General features: G+C 33.3%; 1 protein-coding gene across 1 annotated transcript; it reads left to right on the plus strand.

The window, feature by feature from the left end:
* The first annotated feature begins 7,750 nt into the window (after positions 1-7,750).
* On the plus strand, positions 7,751-9,810 carry LOC118192084 (speckle-type POZ protein B-like). The gene has a single exon (XM_035362986.2). It carries the CDS (start codon positions 7,818-7,820, stop codon positions 9,546-9,548), a length of 1,731 nt encoding a protein of 576 aa, XP_035218877.2. The 5' UTR covers positions 7,751-7,817; the 3' UTR covers positions 9,549-9,810.
* The last annotated feature ends 17,699 nt before the right edge of the window (positions 9,811-27,509 follow it).

Raw genomic sequence — 27,509 nt, forward strand, 5'->3', positions numbered from 1 at the left:
GGAGGGTTGTAGTAAAAAAGAAAGAAGGTTATATTTATTTATATCCAATTATATACATGTATATTTTTTTTGTATGCGACGCAGAAAAATTTAGTGAATAAAAGGTTTGGTTTGGTTTATTTAATTATGGCAGAGCACACTAGGGCCATCTGCCTAAGGGGAAGGATGCCTTCGTGGAGGACGTTTTAAGGGAAACTGGCTTGTATACACGTTACACATGGGGAAAAGCTCCATGTATGGTGTCTCTTTTCATGAGTCATAAATTCAAAGATCGTTTCGTTTCAGGAGTCACGGTTGGGAGAGCATTAGAATTTCAAATCAAAATTTCAAGAGTTCACGGAACATAGAAATAACATTTATTAACGATAAACTTATATTAATTCCGCTTATAACGGCCATGAAACATAATCAAGCATCAAATAAATATGACATGCGTCATTCTTCATGTTCAAGCGTCAAGAGATATATTTTTCATCGGCGCGCATCAAGAGCGCCACCTATCTACCAAAAAGACGGAACATACTCCGCCCCGATGAACATTGGTTCATTACAACATTATTATAAAGATCTTCAATTTTAGATTTAAACAAGTTTTCCAAAAGTTCAACAGTATATCATATAAAATAAAAATGCATAATGACAAATTTAAATTGAATAACAACATTAAATTGAATAACAACATTAAATTTAGCACAAAATTTTACAAATAAAACATACTTACAATCTCTAGAAGGAAAACAAAATAATGAAACTGCTAAATTACCATAATCCACAATTGTGGTCCATTCTCTGAATCTGAAACATAATTGAATTAATAATAATAATAAAGACACAAATTATGAATATACAATTAATGTTTTTTTTTTTTTTTTTTTTTTTTAGAGTCTTATTCACTCAATGGTAAGCGGGAAAGTTTATGTATAGGACGCTTCATTTCGCCCAATAAAGTTTTTAGTTTCACAACACGAACTTTTCCATCAGCACCAGGATATAGTTCAATTACTCGTCCAAGTCGCCACTTTAATGGAGGCAAATTTTCGTCCTTTATCAAGACTAAGTCATTGAGGGCTAAATTTGGTTTATCCCTCAACCATCTGGTACGCCCTTGTAATTGTGAAAGATAATCTCTAGACCAATGTTTCCAAAAGCTCTGGAAAATTTGCTGTGTCAATTTCCATCTTTCAGCAGGGGTTAGCTTATTATTTGTAAGATCAGGTTCAGGAATTGCTGTTAATGTAGTCCCAATTAGGAAATGTCCAGGTGTTAAAGGATTAAAATCTTCAGGGTCAGATGAGATGGAAACTATTGGCCTGGAATTCAAACACGCCTCGATCTGTGTAATTAAGGTGTGAAATTCTTCGTATGTCAGAACCTGGGTCCCAATAGTCCGCTTTAAGTGAATCTTCATTTGTTTCACTCCAGCCTCCCAAAGGCCTCCAAAGTGAGGGGCAGCAGGAGGATTGAAGATCCATTGAATATTTTCACCGCTCAGGTAGTTTTGAAATGCTGCTTCAGAGGAAAGTGTAGCTTTGTATCTTCTTAATTCTCGATCAGCCCCAACAAAGTTGGTTCCTCTATCGGAAAAGATTTTCTTGGGTTTTCCTCTGCGTAACACAAATCTTTTCAGAGATGCTAGGAATGCTTCAGTTGTTAGATCACTGACCACTTCTAGGTGAATGGCCTTTGTGGTGAAGCATATGTAAAGGCAAACGTAACATTTATATCTCGTTCCTCCTCTTCCTTTCCTAGCTTTAATTAAAAAGGGGCCTGCAAAATCTAGTCCTGTATCCGAGAATGTTCTATCCGGCAATACGCGAGAAGCAGGTAGGTCGCCCATTATCTGACTGGATGTGCTTGTTCGATTTTTAAAACATTTTATACATTTCCAAATTATTTTTCTTACAATTTCTCGGCCATTAACGATCCAATATTTCTGTCGCAGAGCAGATAATGTTAATGTGGCTCCTCCGTGAAGGTTCACTTCGTGAAAGTGTTTGACTATCAATTCAGTAACTTGGTGAATTTTGGGAAGAATGATTGGATACTTTGTGTTTTCTGAAAGATTCGAGTTACAGAGTCTACCACCGACTCTAAGGATTTCTTCACTATCAAGAAAAAGATTTAATTTCAGGAATTTACTGCTGAGATTCAATTTCTTCCCTGTTTTCAAAAGTCTAATTTCTTCTCTAAATTCGGAATGTTGTATGATTTTAAAAATCAAATTGCTTGCCTTATCCAATTCTTGAACTGTTAAAAAACCCTTGAGTTTTAAAGATGTAGGTTTAATATTGTGGCAGAATCTTAAACACCATGCAGTTACGCGTTTCAATTTTTTCCAGGATGAAAACCTGGATGTCAATTCAAATTCAGCCTCTTGGCTAATAACAGAACATACAGTAGTTTGACGCTGTTCTACCTGTACCTCTTCCACCATAGGCTCGATCAAAGGATCAAAAGATGATGAAGGTAAAATTTTCTCTTTTAACCACACTGGTCCATTGAACCAAAGTTTATTTTCCACTAGATCAGAAGCTCTTAATCCACGTGAAACTATGTCAGCCGGATTGTCATTTCCCTTACAGTATTTCCATTGCGAAGGTGATACAACATCTTGTATTTCACGTACACGATTAGCAACAAAGGGTTTCCATTTATCAGCGGTACCCCTGATCCAGTGAAGAACAATTTTAGAGTCACTAAAACAAAATACATTATCTTCTTGGATATTAAATAATTTCCTTAAATATTTAACTATTCTTGCGGCAATAATAGCTCCCATAAGTTCTAAACAAGGCAAGGTTAATTTTTTAAGTGGGGATACACGGCTCTTTGAAAGAACAAAAGACGTACAGCAAGAATCAGGATCACGAAAATATGCAACAGCTCCATATCCCTTGAGGCTGGCGTCACAAAAGACAAAAAGCTCTATTTTATCGAAATTTACACATTCATCATTTAATATGTATTTTCTAGGAATACACAAGTTGAGAATAATTTCAAGTTCAAAGTACCAAGTTTTAAATTTTTCACTCAAATAACTGGGCAAAATTGTGTCCCAATCAATACCCAATTCCCATAACTCTTGTAATAAGAATTTTATTCTGATAACAAAGGGTGCAATGAATCCAACTGGGTCATAAATTTTTGCCACAATCTGTAATACCTTTCGCTTTGTAACGTGTTTCCAGTCAACTGGTTGTAAAAGTTCTTGTACATCTAATTTCAATGTGCCCTCATCCAAATCCCAAATCATTCCCAGCACCTTTAACGTTTTCTTATCCAAATTATCTTCCTTATTAATTAAACCAATATCTTGCCAATGATTTTTTAAAGATACGGAATTTGATTCAAATTTTCTTAAGTTCATACCAGCGTCTTGAAGAATTTTAACTGCATCAGTTGATAATGAGAAAACTTCTTCAACGGAGTCTGCTCCATGGATAAGGTCATCAACATATAAGGACTTATTTAACATGTCAACAGCTTTGCTATATTTCTTTTCATAACCCTTAATATGATGTTTGATAGTGGCGGACAAAATAAACGGACTTGTTGTCATTCCAAACGGCACTCGGCACATTCGGAAAACCTTAAAGCCTAAACTATTGTCACTATTGTCGTAAGAATGATCAAACCACAAGAACCTTAAAAAATTTCTATCTTCACTATCAATTTGAATTTGGTGAAAAGCCTTCTCTATGTCCGCACAAAATGCAACTTTATGTACGCGAAATTTTAAAATTATATCCAACAAGTTAGGATTTAAATTAGGGCCTGATATCAGACATTCATTTAACGATTTAGCTCCTTCAGACTTAGAAGAGGCATCATAAACTATTCTTATTCTTGTTACTTTTCCTTCACGTATAACGGGCCTATGAGGCATATAATAACAGTTAGGTTCATTTTCAACAAACTTACATTGTTCAACAATCCCCCTTTCAACTTGTTCTCTAATTATATTATCATATTCATTATATAGGAAATCATTTCCCTTTAATTTATGCTTTAGTCCTAGAAATCGTTGTTTAGCAACGAAAAAATTATCAGCGAGTTGTGATTTATTGTCCTTCCAAAAGAGTTTTGTTTCGTACCTGCCGTTATTAAATTTTAAACTGTCGTTAAAATGCATAATAGTATTCAAATCAGTTTCCGAAAATGTTTTGTTTTCATTTTCAATTCCTATCGAATCCAATTTCCAAAATGACTGCAAATCAAATGTGTTTCCTTCAACGGCAGATAAAAACAACGCATTAATTCGAGTATTATTATTTTTTACTTTACCCATCACTGTGTATCCAAATATGGTCGGTACTATAAACAAACCATCATTTATCATTGAATTACTTCCTGTTTGTATATACCAGAAATGCTCCGCGCCAAGCAGAATATTTATGTTCTCATTAACGGGACTTGTATCCGAAAGTTCCAAACCCTCTTTAGTCATAAATTCTTTAATGTTTTGACATGTTGATGGCGCCTGGAATTCTATTGATGATATTTATCCCTATAGCTTCTACAACAAGGCAGCGATCATCGTTTTTATTTTTTATTTTTAAACTACATACATCAAATTCTTGCGAGTTACCGCGCTGATTTCCAAACGGATAAATTGTTAGAAATTCTTTTCTAATGACTTGCAATTCCAAATCGCGTGCTAACTTGTGGGTGATGAAGTTTCGTTCACTACCTGAATCAATTAATAATCTTACGATTCTCGATTTATTTTTGCTTTGAGCAATAACAGAACATGTCTGTAAAAGCACACTATTTTCAGGTTTTAGAGTGTTACAGTGGGAAGTAGATACTAAAGTTTTATTTAGCGTATCTGCGGATTTAACATTTTCCATTTCTTTCGATTTCAAACGGCAGAAAAGTTTATTATGATTTTTCTGGTTACAATTTTCGCATGGTTGTATTTTTGATTGACAAAACGCCGACAAATGTTTTAGAAAGCATTTGTAACAGCGACCTTCATGTTTCAATTTCTTTCGTTTTTGTTCGTCGGAAAATTTCAAACATCCGGCAGATGTATGTTCGTTTGATTTGCAGAATATGCAAAACATTTTTACCGATGTGTTAAAAGCAGAAGCTTGTGATTTGACTTTATAATTTTTTAACCCTTGTTTAGGATTAACCCCTGTGTATTTATTACCTTTTGAGCTATTAATCAAAATACTTGCTTCTCGGCATTCAGTTTCTATTTTAATGAACTCTATTAATTCACTTACTTCTATATTTTGGTTAGATGTTCTTTTTCTATGGAATTCAAGAGCTAAATCTTCAGGTAACAATTTAAGAATTATTGGGTTCAATAACTGTCCGTATGAACCACTAGTAACATCTAAACTACTTAAATTTCTAACGCAGATTTGTAACTGATCATAGAGCTTTCTTAACCCAAAAACATTTGAAGAACTTTTAACTGGTTCTAACTGTAACAACATCTGCATGAATTTTGATATAATAACATCTTTACGACCAAACCTCTCTTCTAAACTTTTAATACATAGATCATAATTTTCTTCAGATAAAGCATAACCAGAAACACAATTATATGCTGAACCAGATAATAAACTTTTCAAATATGTAAACTTATCTATTTTAGATAAACTTGGATTAGAATGAATAGCATTATCATACGAATTAAAGAATTCGAGCCATTTACTGGGATCACCAGCAAATTTTTCAATATTTAATTTAGGTAACTTTACTGAAGCACTACTTGTAACAACATTATTACCATTCAGAGTACTACTAATACCATTACTAGTTGCAATTATACTTCTTTCAACAACTTCATTACTGTTAATTTTCTTTACTTTACTAACAATCTTAGCTTTAAACGTTATAATTTTTTCATCATACTCTTCACATACAAGTAGTTCGTTATCATATTCTTTTTCATCAATTATGAGAGCATTGATCTTTGAGTCAAGAGTTTCAAGTTTCTCATGGTATTCAATTAACAATTCATATGATGAATTTAGATCTTCTACATGTTCTTTACTTAATGCTTCCGATAACAATTTCTCAAGTTTATTTAGAAGTGTAGTAACTTTACTACGTACAATAGCACGTTTCTTTTTCTCTTTTGCTAAATCAGCCATTATGTTTCATTTTCAAAGATCGATACCAAGAACAAATAAATCAAAATTCTTACCTTTCAAAAGGTAATTCCCCTTTTCGCGGGTTTCAGACCCCAAAAAAATGTATGGTGTCTCTTTTCATGAGTCATAAATTCAAAGATCGTTTCGTTTCAGGAGTCACGGTTGGGAGAGCATTAGAATTTCAAATCAAAATTTCAAGAGTTCACGGAACATAGAAATAACATTTATTAATGATAAACTTATATTAATTCCGCTTATAACGGCCATGAAACATAATCAAGCATCAAATAAATATGACATGCGTCATTCTTCATGTTCAAGCGTCAAGAGATATATTTTTCATCGGCGCGCATCAAGAGCGCCACCTATCTACATCTACCAAAAAGACGGAACACCCCGAAAACGCCCATGCAGCCAGCCCGTTCGCGGGATTCGAACCTCGGACCGAACTGCCAGTGTTCAGCGACTTTACCGCTCGGCCGCTGGTGGTCCTAGTAAACAAAAGAAAAGTTTCCAAATATTTGCTGAATTATTTATTCTCAAATTTCGTTCCCTTTGCAGTTTGTTTATTTTAAGTTGATCTTCATTTAGTTGTGAAATCAATATATGAGAATTATTTGAAATAAATATGAGTGAAAATTTAATATTTACCCATCAATACGTTTAAATTACTACAGAAATAACCAAAGGAAATTTCTTGCATATAACAACGTTTATGTTTTAAATAGAATATGTATAAATTTGAATTCTTTTCTTTGCGTCATTATTTTTGCTGTTTATATGTGATTTCTAAATGCATAGCAAATAATACTTAAAATTTAGTTAAAAAAATAATTTTTTATTAAAATTTTTCAATTTTTTAAATAATAAAATTTTTAAAAAATAATTTTTTATTAAAACTTTTCAATTTTTTAAAAGCATTCCAGAATTTCAGTCGCTTTCGGATCGTGTGCAGTTCGGCCCGCATGCAGTTTCAGTTTGAGACCACATAAATTATTTTTATTGTTAGGCAGCTGCTGGAGCTCCATGGAGCATTTACGAGGGGCTTCTGGGTCGTTCCAGAAAACTAAACTAAAAACTGAATGAAATGGAAGAACAAGAAACGAAAAGTAGAATATGAAAATGAGAAATTTAAAAATGTTTTGAATGTGGTAATGCGCCATGCTGAAATTCATGTCTTAATGAAAATAAAATAAAAAAATGGATATTACTAAACTCGTTAAACCAATCTCTTCCCTAAAAACTAATTGTAATCTTGTAAAACTCCCTGCCTTTAATAAATTTTCTGTCTACGCTACTTACTCGACTAACAATGTGGCTTGTAGACCTTTGTGAATTTATTGATGCGGCTGTCGGGTGCGAAAATAAGAACATCCTTTTGGAAGCTGTTAAATTTAAGTTCCAGTTCTCATATGTAAGAGATAAAAAGGTTTAAAAGAAACTAGCAAACAAAATTCAAGTATGTATTGACGCACTCTTTTTCTGTACTTCAATCTGGTGACAAGCACTTCCGTTTATCATCATTTTATAGTCAACTTTTCTTACAAAGCGAAACTTATCTAAGTAGAAGTATAACATCTGACATCTAATAGCCAATCAGAGCGTTCGTTAGCAAAAGTGATTGAAGGTCATAGAAACGCGCTCAAATGCGAATGTTTATATTAGCAAGAGGTGAGGAATATAGAGCGGAAAAAAAAGGTCGCCGCGATGGAGACGGAAACCGACTTTAATTTGACATTTGTGTGGATTATTAAAAATTTCAGCATGTGCCATGACACTAAGGGAGAATTTCGCGAGAGCCCGTTCTTTATTTTCGACTCCTTACCTGGCCTGAAATGGTGCATTAGATTATATGCCATAAGCAATTCAGATGAAAATTATATAGATATTTATCTCTGCAGAAACGATGACATCCCGGAAGACTGCAAGCTAACTTATAACTTTAAGTTTTTAGATTGCAGTGAAAAGGAAATTGCGGCAAATCATCGAACCATAACAAAGTTATTTCGAAAAGGAAAACCTGATCGGAGATATGGCGTTCCTCGAATTATTGAAAGAAATTTGCTTTTAAGGTCTATTAATTGTGACATACTAATTATAAAATGTAGTTTGAAACCAGTTTCTGAGACTAATGGAAAAGAAGAGCTATGCCCTTCACTTTCTTACAAAACTGGACTGTTCACGGACGTTATATTGCGTGCTCGTGGTGCAGTATTCAAAGTGCATAGAGCTATGTTATGGGCGAGGTGGCCTGAACTGGCAAAAAAACTCGATCAACAAAAGTCTTCCGAACAAGATTTCGATATCGGATCGAACGTTGTGGAAGCCATGATCAAATATGTTTACACTGGAAAAATAAAATTCAGCGGATATGTGTTTAGTTTTGAGGAGTTCTATGTGACTGCAGCAAAATATGGACTCCGCATTCTCACCCCTACACCTAGTAGTATAAAAACGTGTGAAACTCGCATTAATACTGAGAAAATTTCCTTTGTGCGACCAATAGAGAATTTCTCCAGCCTGCCCGTTAACACAGAGTTGTTACACGAATTTGAGATAGATATCCCGGAATTTAGTAAATGGAGTTTAAGAGTACACATCTGCGAAAAAACGAAAACTGATCAAATATTTGGTATTTTCGTTTGCAAAATACCTGATTATAAGCTCAAACCGATTTTCGTGAGAACCAAGATATCCTTCGATGATGCTAATTGTTCTGAAAATGAACATTTGTTTAAGCAAGATGAAAATTGGAAGTGTGCTGAGTTTTCGCGGAATATATCTTCAGACCCAGGTGATATGTTGTTACTCAGATGCGAATTTAAATTATCTAATGGCAGTTTTTCTTCCGAGATTGTGGAATCTTCTTGCGTCTTTGCAACTTCTATAGGAGATAATAACTCAAACAGAAGCCTTCGAAATCTTTATGAAAATGGGACATTATCTGATGTTACTATAATAGCTGGTTCGAAAAGATTTTTCGTGCACAAATTTATTCTGGCTTCCCAGTCTTCGGTGTTTTGCAGGATGTTCGAAACCGAAATGATAGAATCGAGAAACAACCACGCAGAAATTTCTGATGTGGATCCTGATGTTATGCATGAAATGTTTCTTTTTCTATATACTGGAAAGGTGGGAAAATTATGTGAAGAAATAGTTATGCAGCTTTATACTGCAGCTGATAAGTATGATATTTCGGCTCTCAAAAATATATGCTCGTCCTCTCTCAAATCCATTATTACTGTCGAAAATGTGTTCAAAATTCTCCAGTTAGCACATATGCATTGCGATGATGATTTGTATCAAAGAGCTCTGGAATTTTTTTCAAATCATCTGCAAGAAATTTATTCAACCGATGAATGGAAAGAGATGGACAACAAGAATTTTTGTGTGAAACTTCTGCAAGATGTGATAGCTCGTAATAAACCCACGAAATGATTTACGTGCATTTTCACAACAGGATTCTTCAAATATGAAGGCTAAAATTCCTTAAGATTTGTAAGTGTTTTGTAATGATTGTAAACAAAGTTCATAGTTATAATTCTTAAAATATATTTTTATGATCTTTTCCAGTGAAATGATGTGAAATATTTAATATGTCAAGTGGTAAAATTTCCTCTCGAACTTTCCTCATTAAAAACTCATTTTATTTTGTGCAGTATGAACAATCGAAATGCAAAGAAGTTTATCAAATTTGTAATTCGAATTTGTAATTCTTGTTAATGATTATCATACACTTTCCTATTTTATAGCATGCTTTAAAGAGAGAATTGCACATTTAATAAGCTACAACATTTTATATTCTGTGCTTTAGTTATAATACGATGTTCCTAAATTTTAATAAGATGGTGTGTTTCTTTTTGAGTTTTTTGCCTAATTTTTAACGTTATTTAACGCTTCATTTTTTCCTTGTTAAACTCCATGCTTTCATTTTCTCTTGCCTTGGTGCTTTAGTTGTGCCATATAATTGTTTTATATACTTTTTTTTTAATTCGTAAAACATTCATTCTAATCTCCATGAAAGAAACTTTTCAACTGCTTCGACCGCAAAATATATGCAGTGCATGTATGAAACTACTGTGAAATCTTAGTTTAAATTTATATGTGTACCTTCTGAGCTTGTAGTCAGTCTGTAGAGAGGAGAAAGCGGATGTATTTATTTACTACTATAAGTACTCGATTCCTGAGTGAACAGTATCTAAATAATCATTTTCAGCAATATTATTTTAACTCGAGAAACTAACTGCTAAATACAGCAAGTTCAACTTGCTTAAAGTGTGTATGCTGATGGTAAATTTCTTTATATTATTTGCAGCTTTAAGTATTTATTTTTTTATATTTATATGATGTAAACGGCTGATCTTTAGAATATGGTAACTGGTAGTTTGGCGACATTTTGGAGGCGATAAAGGTTACTACCTGGGACTTTGGTAATAATGTGAGCAGTACTCAGTGCCGATTACGCATTATTTTGTGTGAGGGAAATGAGATATCATGGGATATGTCATGTGATATTAATGGACGAATTACGGTTCTTTAATCGGAAAATGGGGAAAATCGGGAAAAAATATGGAAATTTTGTATTGGGCTTTATTCTATTATTTTATTGTGTGAAACAGTGTTCGTTAAATTTGGATCCCATGGCCCTAACTAAAGGTAATTCGAAATGGGTATTTAGTGGGATTGAAAGGGGTAGTAATAAGTGTTTCTTCAAGGTTGTGCGAGATAGAAGTAAAGATGCTTTATTAAGTTATTTATTTTACCTGGTATCTTGCTGTGAACTATTTGTTCTAAATGTAAGGTGGAAGTAAAGTAATTTGGTATTATTGGGAAAATTGTTATTAGCAATGATTTAGTTTAAAGTAATTAGGATTGTAAGCTAATTTTTATTAATTTAATGTATGTGCTTATTTATATTTTAAGTAGTGTTTTTGAATTTAATTATATTTTAATTAAATGATAGTTATTTTGTGAATTTTATGTTTGTAGGAATTTGGGTAAAATCCTAGTATACGGTGCAGCCTTGGCGCGATTTTGAAAATTATCACCAACACCAAAAATTATCCAAAGAACGTCTAAATATACTATGCGTGTATATACATAGTATATACACTATACTATATATCTTGAATGACCCGTTGACTACATCGTATATGTCTCGTTTTTACTGCTCATCATAAAGTCGCCAAAAGTAGCCAAATCCCGTGTGCACCGGATACTAGGATTAAACCGGAATTTGGTATACGTTTTAGTTGAAGTAAACGTGCATGGAAATAATTTAAATATTTCACACTAAGTATTTGTAATGTCTGCGGTATGAATTCGTTGGTGACGTTTATAATATAATAGATGATTTAGAGGTAAAAGTTTTTGGATATTTTATTTATTTTATATGTGGAAATGTTCATATTTGGAAAGGGTAAATACTTTTCCGCGATCATGTAATTTCATATATGTTCTTTTTACTGGGTTTAAAGATTGAGAAAATTGTCATGTATTTTCGTGAAATTTTTCTAATTTATGAGAAAAAAGCAGTGTACATGGATATAGTGAAGAATGTGCGCAATGCCATTTTTGTGCAATTCTGGGATGTTTTTTTAAGTAAAAATAAGTCGACGTGTACATGGTTTAGGGAAATTTTAATTAAATGATAGTTATTTTGTGAATTTTATGTTTGTCGGAATTCGGTATATGTTTAAGTTGAAGTAAACGTGCATGGAAATAATTTAAATATTTGACACTAAGTATTTGTAATGCTTGCGGTATGAATTCGTTGGTGACGTTTATAATATAATAGATGATTTAGAGGTAAAAGTTTTTGGATATTTTATTTATTTTATATGTGAAAATGTTCATGTTTGGAAAGGGTATATACTTTTTCGCGATAGGGTAATTTCATATATGTTCTTTTTACCGGGTTTAAAGATTCAGAAAATTGTCATGTATTTTCGTGAAATTTTTCTAATTTATGAGAAAAAAGCAGTGTACATGGATATAGTGAAGAGTGTGCGCAATGCCATTTTTGTGTAATTCTGGGATGTTTTTTTAAGTAAAAATAAGTCGATGTGTACATGGTTTATGTGTATGTGTTATTTTGAAAAACGCGAAAGGAGTATGGTATTGTGCACTTTTTCCCAATTTTGCAGTGAATATTTGTCATGATTAAGCAGTTTTGTTAGATAATATTTCTAGCATAAGTGTAATTCGGCTAGTAGATTGTTGGAAGAAGTGTTCAGTAGATAAAATGAAAAGAAACATGTCTTTACTTCGTGAAGACAAAATGGCGGCGGGGAAAAAAAATAGAGGGTTGCTGTAAGAGAGTTAGTCGCCAAATTTTCGTCAAAAAATCGCCAAGTTACCATAATCTAAAGATCAACCATGTAAACTATTGCTGAAATCAAGGGAATTTGAGTAGAAAATTAACTATGTTTATTTACTATCCAAAACGGAAATTTTTTGGCTGATCTTTAGAATATGGTAACTGGTAGTTTGGCGACATTTTGGAGGCGATAAAGGTTACTACCTGGGACTTTGGTAATGATGTGAGCAGTACTCAGTTCCGATTACGCATTATTTTGTGTGAGGGACAGGAGAGATCCAACCAATTTTTTGGGGAAAGTGCAGAATCATCCACTGCTTGGCGCGCTTTTAAGAATTGCACATACTCGGTATCCATGTACACATCGACCTATTTTTCACTTAAAAAAAAATAAATCCCAGAATTGCACAAAAATGTCATTGCGCACTCCCTTGACTTTATCCATGTACACATGGACCTATTTTCACTTAAAATGTCAAAAGAAAATTAACAAAAATCCAATTCTTCTTACTCTTGTAAAAAGCGCCAAACAAATAAGTGGGCGATTCTGCACTTTACCCCATTTTTTTTTTTTTTTTTTTTTTTTTTTTTTTTAAAGCATACGATACGCTTAGAGATTATTATCTGAGAAAGTAAGGATGCTGTGGTCAAGTTTCATATAATATAGGAATAATTATTTTGGTCTTTTTAAATATATATCGTAAATATGTTACATGTAATTAGTCTTACGTAATAATATAGATTTAAATGTATGAAATAAGCATAGCTTATAGTATTTTAATACAGTCCTTGAATGTGAAAATTTCGTTTATTAACCGAATCTCAGTGGAAATTAAGATGTTTAATTCGTAAGTTAAATACAGGAATGATTTCGGTTTTCTGATATATTAAAGAAAATATAGTAGAAAATGATAAGAAAGAAATGTTAATCAAAATACGTATTACCTAATTGCTATAGGTAAAGTTTATTTATTAATTTTACTACTGGGGTTGTATACTTCCTGTGGTAAAATCCTAGTATACGGTGCAGCCTTGGCGCGATTTTGAAAATTATCGCCAACACCAAAAATGACCCGAAGAATGTCTATGTATATACTATACACTATATACATAGTATATACTATGTATAACTATATATATTCTTTGAATACCTGTTTACAATTCATCGTATATGCCCCGTTTTTACTGCTCATCATAAAAGTCGCCAAATCCCGTGTGCACCGGATACTAGGATTAAACCCTTCCTGTTCTTTTTGGATTTCAGTTCATAGTTTTATTATTTTGAGTTTATGTTTATTGATAAATTCCTAGGCAAAAGTTTACAATTGGGTGCCCCTTGTTTTTTGGGGGACTTTCTTTTGACGCCAAGATTGGCGCCAGGAAGGCAAAATTTCAAGATGGTCGCTACATAAAACCAAAATAAGAAGTCAAAGAATTGCACAAACACGGTATCCATGTACACATCGATCTATTTTCACTTAAAAAAACATCAGAGAATTGCACAAACTAGCCATTGCGCACTGCCTTAACTTTGTCCATGTACACATTGATCTATTTTCACTTACAAAAATCAAGAAGCTAAAACAAAGTTAAAACTATCGTGGTAGCCAAAAATGGGGTTTCATCGCCAAAATTTGTCGCTAATCGAAGGGGCACCCAATTCTACGCTAGAGCCAATTCCTGCCCATGAATTTCATGCAAATTTGGCAGACTGGGTTTAACACAAAAGAATGGTTACCTGTATTTGATACTGTCAAAAGGGAAAAAAAAAACAGTGCTGTTTATTTGAAATATTGTGTATTTAATTACAGTATGTTAGGAATGAAATTTTTAATTCTAAATTGTTTAAATTTTTGACTGGGAAGATATCTTTCTAATAAAAAATTCAATCTTCCCTTGATATAGGATACATAAACCTTAAAAAAATATTTAAATTAATTTAAGCGTATTTACTTATCGTTGATTAAAATACCTTATTCTGTGAAAAAGAAACACGCCAATAATCATTTCTTAAAAATGTCATTTTGCAGCAGGAAAAAAGTAAAATCTGTGAAAAGGTAACATCATGTCCGGCCCCTCCCCTATGTCAAAACAAAAATTTTTTTCTTGCACTTTTTGGCCTGTTACTAAATGATCAGTTTTTATATAAAATATTCAACAATTTTTGTTTCATTTTCGTCATCGATTTGCGGAGTTCTTGAACTCTTTATTAATTTACAAAACAGAAATTTTGGCGTTATTTCGCTGAAATTACTGCTTGCCCGAAAAAGAGCCCTCTCCCAAGTAGATATTTATAATACTAAGGTATTAATCTAAAGACTCTTTGAATCGTATTGCATTGTTTGAATTTGTGCAATAGTTTTAATTTATCTGTAACAGATACATGAATTTTAGCGAATGTGTGCAAATGTATGCAATCGTGAATGAATTATCTATTCCTTAGTTGTCTCAAACGAATTCTGAATCTGGACATTATAATTTTCATGATCTTCTTTAAAAATTTATTGCTTAAGGGCCGTATCCTGAATTTTCATTAAAAGCATGCTGGGGAATACTTTTTTAAAATATTTTTTTGAATAAAAAGATTTGAACTACATGTTAGAGAAAGGCGTCTATGGTGTTTGCGAATTAAAATATTGCTGAATGTCGCATAACTTGAAAAATAATGAAATGCACGTATTAAAATTAAAGGTCGTAATTCAATTTTGGTCATCATTAATATAATTTATTTCCACGTATAATCAATTATTTAAACTACGTTAATCAAATAAGAAGGAAAATAAGAAAATTGGATTTAGAAGATTGAAATTTTTCTGAGTTCATAAAAGCTCTTAAATTATTATAGCTTTTCACATAGCTCTCTCTCACAATATAGGAAACTGATTTCATGTTTTTCAGCACATATATTTGGAGGAAAGAAAAAAAAGTTTTCTTTTTTTGTGTATTCTTTTCTTTTTCCGAGTCTTTAAATATTTTTTTATTTGAGATAGACTTATAAATCGCGTTTTCCTTTATATGGCATTGATGTGATTTTTTAACTGCAAGGCATTCTAAGCAGTAAGAAATATGGCCGTTAAATTGCGCCTACATATTTTTACTCTTACTCAAATTTATTACTTTTATCTCTTTGTGGAATTGGCAGATTGATGAATGCCTCTGAAGGCAGTTCTTGTTTCGCGAAGGCTTGTATATAATTTAAAAACCTATTTGATACTTTTTGCATGTTTTATCTTATCTGCATAAAGTTTTGAAGGTATTTTAGGTAAACTATTGTACTGAAGATCATTTCTTTATAGAACATACGTGAAAATCTCAAAACTTGTCGTAATATTATAGACAGGGCTCAGTTTTTTACTTCCTTGTACGAAGTAAAAAACAAGTATTGTAATCACGAAAAGTTTCAGGCATCATATTTCAACGCAAATATCCATCTTCACCGCTATCGAATGCAATTTAATGATGTTTTTGCTTGACATCTGTTCGTAAGAACAGAATAAAAGATTCTTCCCCCCCCAAAAAAAATTGTAAAACTAATTTAAAATGAATTCTGAAGAGAATTTTTAGTGGCGTCTGTGCGTACGTACGTATCTCGCATAACTCAAAAACGAGTAGCCTCAGAACATTGAAATTTTGTATATAACATATATATGTGCACCTCGTATTTTGGTTGCAATCGGCCCCACCAAAAGTATATAAATATATGTATATATATATCCACTTTGTTACTCGGCTCAATGATCTCAGTTTCTTTATTCTTATATGTTTGTAATGCGCATTTTTTGTTTTAAAAATGATTCAATTATGCTGTTCTTATCTTCCGGTTAAGGTTTTTATGCCTTTAGTAAATGTGTATGCAATATTTTTAGAATTATCAACAATTTAACCCCTTCGAGCCGGGTAGCGAAAACGCGCGCTTATCGCGGAGGCCGGCAGTGTCTTCCGCGAGCGTCTCTCCAGGGCGGGGGGCTTTTTTGCTACTAAGCCTAAATCCATGAAATTTCCGAAGTATCAACGCATTGTTTAATAATTCTCTATAGAGTATTTAAACGGCTTATGCTTTATAGATATTTTTATATATATACTTTAATTACCTTATTTCTTGTTTTAATGCATATTTTACACATTTTATTTTAATTACTCACCATTTTATGACTTTTAACATTATATATCTGAAAACTAAATATATTACTTATAATTCTCTTTTCGTACGAAAAATTTTAAAACAGGGATCTACACACAGTCCTCTACGTAACGTCACTCTACGTTACATTCCTTGCACTCGTAATAACTCATTTGCCGTTTTGGAGGATTTTTCCGGGAATGTGAACAAACGAAGCATCGTCGTCTCATTTTCTTATCAGTCTCTTCTGAACAAAGTTTTGGAAAATGTCTTTCAGTTAATCTTTCAGAATCAATATCAGAATATCAGAATTTCAGAATCAATATCTGAAATATTTTGCATCATTTCTGCTATTTCATGCTCTGTTAAACATTTTCGACGCTTCGACATTGAAACGGTAAAAACAGAAAGAATTCACGTCTAACAGGGTCTAATTATTTTCTAAAAACTGAGTAAACGGAAATAATCGACGCTTTAGCGCATATATCATAAATCACGCCATTCGGAAACATTGTTTCCCGTTTGTTTATATAATCAAAAACACGTGTATGTGAGTCATGCTTCTCTCATTTCGAGTAGAAAGTCTAATGTACATGTATCTATCCCACAGCATAAAAACACCTTTTCCCGTTAATATCTGAAACCTTTCAGATTTTTTAAAAAAAAATTTCCTTGTTTTTTAACATTATTTTATTTATTAACTTCTGTTCTTGTTTTTGAAAGCAGTCGAAAGAATTCCAACATTTCTAATTTAAAAATCTGATGTGTGCATCACATGACCTCCTTGTACGGAATATTAAATTCCACGCCTTTTTTCTTGCATTTTATTTAAACTTATTGGATTGAATTATATCTACTTCGTCGAGAGCGCATAAACCACAGTAGAATAAATGCACTCTTTAAAATTCACTATATTTGTTTACCATAGCGACATCCTGGCCCTAGGTTCAGTTAACAGCGCTACATTTCAATCATTTTTTAACTCAGAATGCACAAAATTTATATCATCTAAAGAAGTATCTAATCGTTGCCACATGTTCTATTCAAATGCTATAATAAATCTAAAACGATATAGAAAAGAAATTAAGCAAAGAAGAACAACAAAACAAAAAAAAAGTTTTTCACAGACGATTCAGTATTTCTTATTCAATTAATTCAGCTCTCACTTCGCTACAAGGCAAAAATACAAAAAACTCAAAATGTCTGTATTTAAAATTATGAAGTAAATCTTAAACACTTATTTGCTCGAATAAATTCCAGAATGGATTAAGCATGATTTAATTCGCAATAATAAATGAAGGCGTTATTTTTGTTATTGCGAAGCTTACTTTCTCTAGATTGGCAACAAATCTACTATTCTGTTGTTTCAAACGTAAACAAGCTATGGCCGACATGGCAAAAATTATTAGGCTTAGCGGCACTTACACAACCTTTAACCCCTTCGCGCCGACTGTCACGTATACGTGCCAGCAACGAACACACTTATCTACCGGCCGACACGCATGCGTGCCAGAGCATTGTTGCGTTCTCTACCTACTGTCACGTATTTGTGCCAGCACCTTGGAACGTTTTTCAAACTATAATTTCTGCCACTTGCATAATGAAAGATGGCACTGTATGTCCATATGGTTCACATAAAATTCAATTCAACCGCAAAATTACAAAATAAAAGTTGAAAAGTAATAAGTCTAAGGAAAGAACCTGATTGGCTGACAAAGGTAGTTTCTAGTAATTTTTCTCCAGGATTACAAACATTATCAAAATCGAAATGCCGTGAAAGGTTGTAGTAAGAAATAAAGAAAGTTGCATTTATTTACATTCAAAAATGTATCTCTATATATGTATATGTAACTTCATTTCTAAATTCTATTTTACCTTTTTCTTCATTTTTCATTTAAATTTTTATTCCTTATTTTCATATTATGACTTAACTGATTGGAAATATTATTGTTTTGACATTAAAGTAGGATAAACAAATATGGTTTAATTACTTTAAAGTAGTATATACTAATTTTCATAACACAGAATACAGTGTTATTTCGTCTTTAAAATTCATCCTCATCATTCTTTCGATATATCTCGAGGCCAACGGCCAAACGAAAACACCAGAGCGAATTATACAATGAGCAACTGAGTGCCATGTGACATTCAACATTGACACTACATACATATGTATATAGAGAGTATATGTATATATAGAATACATATATATATATAAAGAGAGAGAGTAGATGTATATATGTATATAGAGAGAGACAGACAAAAAGTAAGAAATTTAGAACCAATTTTCCCCGACGACACAAAAGTCAAATTCAATACCAGAGAGCTACCAGAGGAAAAAGCAAAAAAGTTAAGACTTTTATAAATAATACTTTACCACAGTGCAAATTCCAGGATTTTTTTGAAGAGCCAAATTTCAAGAAAAATATTCTTAACTACCTTCATTCACTCTCTCACAGGCATCTTATCATTCAAAATTTCTTCATTAGCGAAAATACCTTCATCAAAGATTTAGTACTTGACTTTGCGAAATTTAAATTTAATTGTACTTCCTTTAAATAAAATAATAATAATAATAATAATAATTCTGTACTATCAACTTACTTTACAGAAATTTTGATGATCTCAACCTACATAAAATATTTAAACAAACTGAACAAAATTCCCAGCACTTGAATCTAAAATATTTGTATGCTTCAAGTACAACAAGATCTAAGTAGTTCCATTACCAACCATAATGAAGAAGATTTTTAGTCAATTCGATATTGTAATGAGAAATTTCAAGACAGTATTCAAGATCAGGAATTAAAGCAACCTATGAAAAAAATCTGATGTGTACACCACAAGACTTCCTTGTTCGGAATCTTAAATTATATGCAATTTTCCTGCATTTCATTTAAACATATTGAATTAAGAGTTAACGAATTTTGAATTAAATCTACTTCGTCGATAGCGCATAAACCACAATAGAATAAATGCACCCTTTAAAAATCACAATATTTGCTTATCATAGCGACACTTAGGCGATAGGTTCATTCAACAGCGTTACATCCGATTCATTTCATAACTCAAGAGAGCACAAAAATTATATCATCTGAAGAATTACCACAAGTTCTATTCAAATACTATAATAAATAGACCCTCCGGGGTGCTCTCCTTAAAAATTGGGGGCGGAACTGAGCTATTTGGCACTGTTACCGGTAAGGTGCGCAAGTTACCAACGACAGGCGTATCTGGCGCTCCTTGCCAGGAATAATTTCGTTTGCTGGGCTGATGTCTGTATCAGACAAGTAAGCATAAGTAAGAACAACAACAGCAGGGTTTTTTCAAAACTTAGTTGTTGCTTAGATGATTCTTAGATAATGAAAACTTAGATGATTCAGAAACAAAAGCGGGTTTTCTATTTCCCTTTGCATTGGATGATTCCAGCCAGCACCTTTTCCATTTCGTGGCACACAAACTCCAAACGTGGTCTGAAATTCGAAAAGTATTTATTTCGAAGATTTTATTTATGAATGTAAACAGTTAGGTTATATTACTGTTCTCAGCGATCATTCAACGTTCAAGCACTACGACAAAATTAAGTGTAATACTTGAAGCATCCTGCAAATATTATGTGATAAATTTGTCGTTAGGAATAGGTATGAAGTTTTTAATCAATTTTCAAATTCCTAAAAATTACTTTCGCAGGTGATGTGGAGAAAATACATCGTCAAGTTATTACGGATTCCGAAGATCCAAGTATCTACTCATGTTATGGGGATACAATTCCAGGAATGCGATATGCATATATAAATGAGAAGTGGTTGCAAATCATTTTCCTTCACCACCATTTCCAGTTGTTAAATGTCTGAAACAGAAAGCTATGGATTTTAAATGATATTGCTAAATGTATTGTGAGCGCTCGATGACGAAATGTATACGGACGACTTACTATGTCGTGCAAATATAACTAAAGAACGAAATATGAGTTTCCAGACTTTCAGATATTTTGGGACTGTCTCTTGTTACTATACAAGCGTTCATTATTCCGTAATATTGTTTCGAAATGTCCCTTTATCGCGGTTTTCAAAAGAGCCGCTGTCTTAAGTCATTTATCATTCTCTATGTGGTAAAAACTGCATAATATCACGGGCGTACCCGGAGGAGGGGTTGCAAAGGGTTATATAAGCCCGCCAAAATTTTTCATGTATTAAAAATTGATAGAAACTAAAGGGGGTTATTAATTTGCTTATTGAAGAAGGTCGTTTTTGATTGCCTTCTCTCTTATGAAAATAATTATATATCAACTCCTTATATCCTAGGTAAATATTGAATCGAAAGCAGGCACTGGATTAATGATGTAAACCTAAGGTATTTAATGTGTATTAGTTATGTATAACTATCCACTATGTATTGGTAATGTATCAAGTATTATTGTTAACTTTCAACCATTCAAGATTATATTATTGTTTAACAAGATGTAAATGTCTTGAATTCTCTTTGTAACAACTTCAAGTAATTATTTTAACCTCAAGTATGTATGACTGAGGCCCTTCTATGGCCATGTGTTTTATTTATGTATATTTATATAAACTTCCAGTGGCTGCTTGGGGTGGCGGGCTGGCAGGGTTAGGCGCTGGGTGTGAGATGCCTGTGTGCTCCCCTTCATTAACATCCAAGGTTGCTTTAGATAAAGGTGGACGTGGCGCTATACCAATTAACCAATATGGTACAGGCATGGTGCCCACGTCCTCCGTCACTCACTCACTCTTCTTATCGGAAAAGATCATATATGCCTGTTTTGTAAATGCCTCTCCTTATTTTTCCCTAAATGGAAAAGTATTATTGTAGGGGCGAAGTAGTGAGATGTGCTTTAGGATGTGATGAGGTGTGTCAATCAAATTATCCAAATTTAAAGTTATAGGCGTGGCCATCTTATATAGCATAATATTAGACCAGAACTCTAAAAGACAACTGGTGAATTTTCCCTATGCCTTGTAAGTAAAACAGAGACAGAGAAAGGGTGTAAAGGACAGTTTATTTAACTTAAATGAAGTTTAACAGTTGGCACTAACTCGTGCTTACAGAAGCCAAGAGATCTGGCTTAAATCAAAGATAACAGATAAAGTAAAATTAATGAGACTAAGTGTAGCCTAACGGCTTTGCAGTATAAATATCGCGCAAGCTGGCTCTGACCGAAGTCGGGAAAAACAAGCCTAATGGCAAAAATAACTCAACGCCGCAGAATACTAATTGCTAGAGAAGTCAAAGTTACCAACGTGGCCTTCGAGCAGGCAGAACATGCTCTGATTTTATCGTCCAAAACCTTCCTTTAAATACTTTCTACCCAATTTGAATATTGCGCCAGCTAGAAATCTACATTCTGGTAGGGAAATGGAAATCAGGCTGATTGAATATCTGCTTAACATCAAATAACTGGTTAAAAACTTAAATGATACTTTATAAAGTATTGTTGCGTTTTTCTTTTCTGACACCAGTTGTTACGTTATTTTCTTCTTCATGTTCGTACGGGGTTCGTATGGATTTGGAGTGAATAATGACGACACTATGTCATGGAGTATCGAAACACACTTTATTTACCAGTATTAATCAGGACAGCTCCAAAACACTTTTTACAGTCGTCGATGAACTACCATAAACACGCTGACACGATCAGCGACACAGCCTCCAGGTTATCAGGCTATCACGGTGGAGACGGCTTCACAGCAAAGCACTAAAGTACAGCTCGCGACTCTGCTTGGTCGTTCTGGGACCTCCACGTACTCTCGAGACTCTCCACGCGATGCACTCGACGATACTCAGAGCACAGCTCCCAACTCTTCGGTTCAGTCAGCTCAACACGCTCTTTCGACGATGCACTAACCGCGATTCACTAAGAGACTCTTTCGGTGCACTCGACAACCCACTCGGTACTCGCTGCACGGCTGACAACTCGATCGACTCCCCAGTGATTGACTCGCTAGACGAGACACCAACTCGATACTATCTCTCACGCTATTCGAGGCACACACTCGATACTGACTGCGGACCAGCAGGGTTTATATAGTTTTCGGTTTGTGTTCGAAAACATTCTGGGCTAAACCGGTAAGAATTCGTTCCAGAAGGTTCTCCAACAGTCCATGGCATATCGCCAATTGTGTCGCCAAATGGGCGATTTCTCGCCAAATGTGGCAACCTTGCCACCCCGTTTCCATTTTATGGCAACAATAAAACTGCTTTGCGGGGAAGCCATCTTACCACTTCGTACATTTCGTAACAGTATATATTGGATACCATGCAGAGCCCGCTAGCGTCCTGCTGCTTACCTCCGAATCGAACCCGAAGCTGTATACGAGTTTTCATTTACTAGAATAATCTTTGGAAAAAAAAAAAAAGAAGAAGAAGAAGAAGAAACGTGTACTTGGGTTCCTTTAGGACATCAGGTCCCGTTACTTTAGCAGTGTTTCCATTTCTCTCGGGCAATGGGTTTCAATGCGCTTCAAACTACCAGTATATTAAGAGATAGTTTTCGTTTAGTATGCCATAAAATAAATAAACAAAATAGAAGTAGCTTCACATTACTGAAATGGCAATGAATTCGTATGATACTGGGCTATCTTTTTTCGTCTAGTATGAGATTTTGATCTTTCCGTTATCGGACAGCCCACCAGTGGCTGAGCAGAAAAGTCGTAACGAAACAAACAAATGATGATTCGGTCCAGCGAACGAGCTGGTTGCATGGACGCTTTCTTAGTTTTCCATACGTATAACGTGTATACAAGCCAGTTTCTGTTAGGAAGTCCTCCACGGAGGCATCCTTAACCTTAGGTAAATAACCCTCGAGTACTTTGCCATAATCAAATAAACCAAGCCATTTATTTAAAGAAAACTGCTCGGCGTGTGCTGATTTGTAATTGAAAAGATCCAGAGAATTTTCAACAGGGAAATAAATTTATTAATTTTATTGAAGTTTGCAAATTCTTTGTGTTTTGAGGTAAAAGTCAAAACATCAGATATGTGATGAATTTAAAGTAAGGGCATATATAATCAAGATTTTGTCGTCAGATATTCCTAGCGAAATATATTAAAATTTTTTTCTATATGGAATTAATGTATATTCCGTTTAATATTTGAATTTATTAGTGTTATTATACATCAGTTTATCAATATAACCGAGATTTATTTGTGTTCGACATGAAAAATGTATTTTGTCTTTATAAATCTGGTTCATTTATTAATATTATATTTATTAAATACTATTTATTAGATTTCCGTATCTGTCAAACCCAACCAATGATCTCCTGGCTAAGATCGCTGATTACTGGTAGTTCGACTCGCATTCGAACGCAAATCAGCGATTTGGCTGCATGGTTGGGTTTTCTGCATTCCCCTGTGTTTAGCATGATTTCAGTTTTACTTCGAAAATCCTCCATGAGGGACATCTGTTTCCTTAGGCTGATAGATCTCGCTTCCTTTGCCATATTCAAATAATCTAATCAAATTTGTCAAAAAGATTATTGGATGCATATAACGAAATTAAGTTAAATATATGCATATAACAAAACTGAAGTAAATGCATATAATGGGAAAAAAAATGAGGTAGAACAAATCTGAATTATATTTTAATACAGTAGTTTGTAAATTGCATTATTAGTGTTCAAAGGGCGTTACCTTAGAAGGGCTATTAATTTCCTTTTGGCATTTTGCGTTGAAAACTTCAACTGTCGGTTCACTTTTTAAACTGTTGCCATCTGTTAATATTGTTAAAATATTACAGCCCTGTATTATATTTTGATAAATTAAATAATGAAGAAACTACATATGCATGTTTCTCGCATTGTGATAAAACTACCGTACTCAGAGCCATCGAATTTTGAATAACTTACGTTTCCACCTGAATGTGGGCATCTGGAAGCCCAAATTTGGAATTTGTTTTATTATCTGTTTCATATTTTGTCAGACATTAAAGAATTTTTGATTAACAAACTCAATAATTTCAAAGCGAGCAATGGCAACACTATGCAGGCTGGGGGAGAACCATTTTTATCTCCAGCGCGCGAGACTGTGTATCGGAAATTCTAAAGCTCATTTTAAAATTATTTTGCGGTATTGCTCTTGAACTGAATTTTATGGTTTAAGTGCGAAGAACATGATATTTAATAAATAAAGATAACCCACAACACGTTAAAAAAACGACCCTTTGGCCATAATGTAAAATCTGAAAGCTTTCAGATTTTTTTTTTCAAATTTTATTTCATTTTTATGCATATATTTTATGCATGTTCGTACAGATATTTTATATGTACGAACGTGTGCTTGTCCATATATACTGCATGAATTAAATAAATCTAATTTGAAAATGCATGCACCCAACTCGCTATTCTCGTAACTTGAAAAGTATTACACGTAGAGTAATCTCTGAGAGCAATATAAAGAAAATTAAATTTCGTTTCCTTACTCGGTGCTGTGCAAAACAATTTAAAGGAGCTTTTTAATTTTTTCTTCGATATTAAAAACAACTTAGTTTTTCTTTCTTCTATATATAAAAAATACCCAAAATCTGCTGTCAGACTGGAAATTCTTAAAAATATAAAACTCGGTTTTTCGAACAAAAGTTTCTGTGCAATTTCTCCAGATCACCAGGTAAAAGATACCTGCCTCTGTTTGAAGTGGACCGATTTCATCACTAAAAGACTTTCTCTAGTAAGAAAGCGGACATTGTCGGAATGGCTTCTGAGAAGAGTTCTTAATTTAATAGTTAGAAGCTTGGAGCTGGAAGACTTGTTTTACTGTTTTATTGTTCCTAAAGCAATCAATACATATTCTTTGTGTCTGTCTACGAGAAGAACTGCTCCCGCCACAGAGGTTGCTATAGCAACAGGCCTAGTATAGTTCAAATAGGGCAGAACCAAGAGTTGCTTTATTGTTATTTTGTTTTTTTTGTGACTGTTGGCTGAGGGAGAAAAGAGTTATCATTCGTCTTCAAGACACTCCTATGGAAAATGGGTCAAGGCTGGTTTCTACGGCAACAGAGAGCTGCAGACTAACTGGCGTAAGCTATTCTTATGATAGACAGACTGTATTTCTATTCTCTTTCTCTGTGAGTTCTTGAAACCCTGGAATGGGTGTTATTTTGTTTTACACATGCAAGAAAACTGCATGTACATTAAAATTATCCCAGGCTTCCATTCTGCGTTAATTGTCCCCTCAGCTCTTGGGTTGGATGTGAGAAAAAGAAATTCCTATGGTGCTTTTGTATTATTTGTTAAAAAAAAAGGGTTAAAGGTTTCAAAAAACAACTTCATATGGAAAGTTTTTCTGTGATGAACGAGCACAGCTGAAAACATGTTTCTGTCTTCTGTATATCCTTAAAACACCATGAAGTAGTATTGTACTCTTTTTTTGTTGTATTACATGTTTCTAAATTTTTGGATTCATAAATTTGTCTCTCTCACTTTTCATACAATACACAAGCACATTTTCAAATATGTCTGACCCATAAGCGCTAAAATCAGATAGATCGCTGAAGACTGATAATTTGAACGAGTTCAAATCCCGACAAATGGGTTAATTGTAGGTGAGGTTTCGTGGTTTACGCAATGCAAATTGTTTCCCTTTAAACGTCCTTTACGATTTAACACCTTTTAGGCATACAGTCGAGTGTTTTCCTGTAAATAATCCTAATCTAAAGTTTTATGATATAAAATCTTATACAAAAATTAGCCAGATTCATTAGACACAGCTTTTGTATGTGTTATATTTATGAATACGTACCTATAATTAATACTAAGAATACTTGTTGATATAATTCATCATATCATTAATACTGAAATTAATGTTTAAGCTAAAATTCAATTTGAATCTTTTTTGATTATAAGGTAACATGTGCCAAACGGTTTCCGGTAGAAATATACAAAAAAAATCTGAAAGGTTTCAGATTTTTAATTACGTCCAAAGGAGAGTTTTTTTATTGTTTTGTGTGTTACCTTTATTTATTAAATATCATGTTCTATGCACTTAAACCATAAAATTCAGTTCAACAAGCAATGTCGCAGAATAATTTTAAATTGAGCATATCTTTAGAATTTCCAACGCACAGTCTCACGCGCTGGAGATAAAAATGTTTTATCTCTAGTTGAGTTTGTTAATCAAAAATTCATTAAAATATGAAAATTATTAATTATACATAACAAAATATGAAATCGATAATAAAAAACAAATTTCAAATTTGGGCTTTCAGATGCCCATATTCGCAGTAGGATTACGTCATTCAAACTTGGAAGGCACTGGGTACCATTGTTTTATCACAGTGCGAGAAACATACATACATTTATGCAGATTCTTCATTATTTAATTTCTTCAGATATAATACAGAACGATAGTATTTGGTGGCAACGATTTAAAAAATTATACAGGCTTTTAAAATTTTCAACGCAAAGTCGCTAAACGAAAACAATAGTCCTTCAGGGACAAAGCCCCTTTAGACTAATTATGCTAACTTAACACATCCATGAGAAAATATATTATCATCATCGGCTATGATAAAAGGTTTAAGATTTTGGATCATGATAAAGCACACAGGGGCTATTTGTGAACGGAGAGGAAACAGACTGGTAATTCATGTTACACTTATGAAAAACTCTAAACCTCTGCAGCCGCTAGGATTTACCGGTGCTCAGCGATCTTACCCCTCGGTGAATAGTGGGCATTCCGAACGTCGTCATGACATAAAGAAATATATGCCCAAGTTTGTCTTTTTGCATAAAATAAATAAATAAATAAAACGGTAGATTGTAAATAGCACATTTTACTGGGAAGAAAAAAAAAAAAAAAAAAAAAAAAAACCTTCTTTGAAAAATGAAATTGTAGTAAGGAATAAGCATTTTGCATTTAATTTAACGGCGGCAAATAAGCAACGCTGATCATATATTTTTTAGAGAAAATCATTTCGCTCGTGTTGTCATATAACGAAAAATTC

Source organism: Stegodyphus dumicola, chromosome 8 (genome assembly GCF_044657685.1).
Source record: "Stegodyphus dumicola isolate Sdum_Otavi_A_Nest chromosome 8, ASM4465768v1".
NCBI classification, from domain to species: domain Eukaryota; kingdom Metazoa; phylum Arthropoda; class Arachnida; order Araneae; family Eresidae; genus Stegodyphus; species Stegodyphus dumicola.

What these genes read in the sequence shown, in the direction of transcription:
- LOC118192084 (XM_035362986.2), top strand. Translation starts at nt 7,818, where the DNA reads ATGGAGACGGAAACCGACTTTAATTTGACATTTGTGTGGATTATTAAA.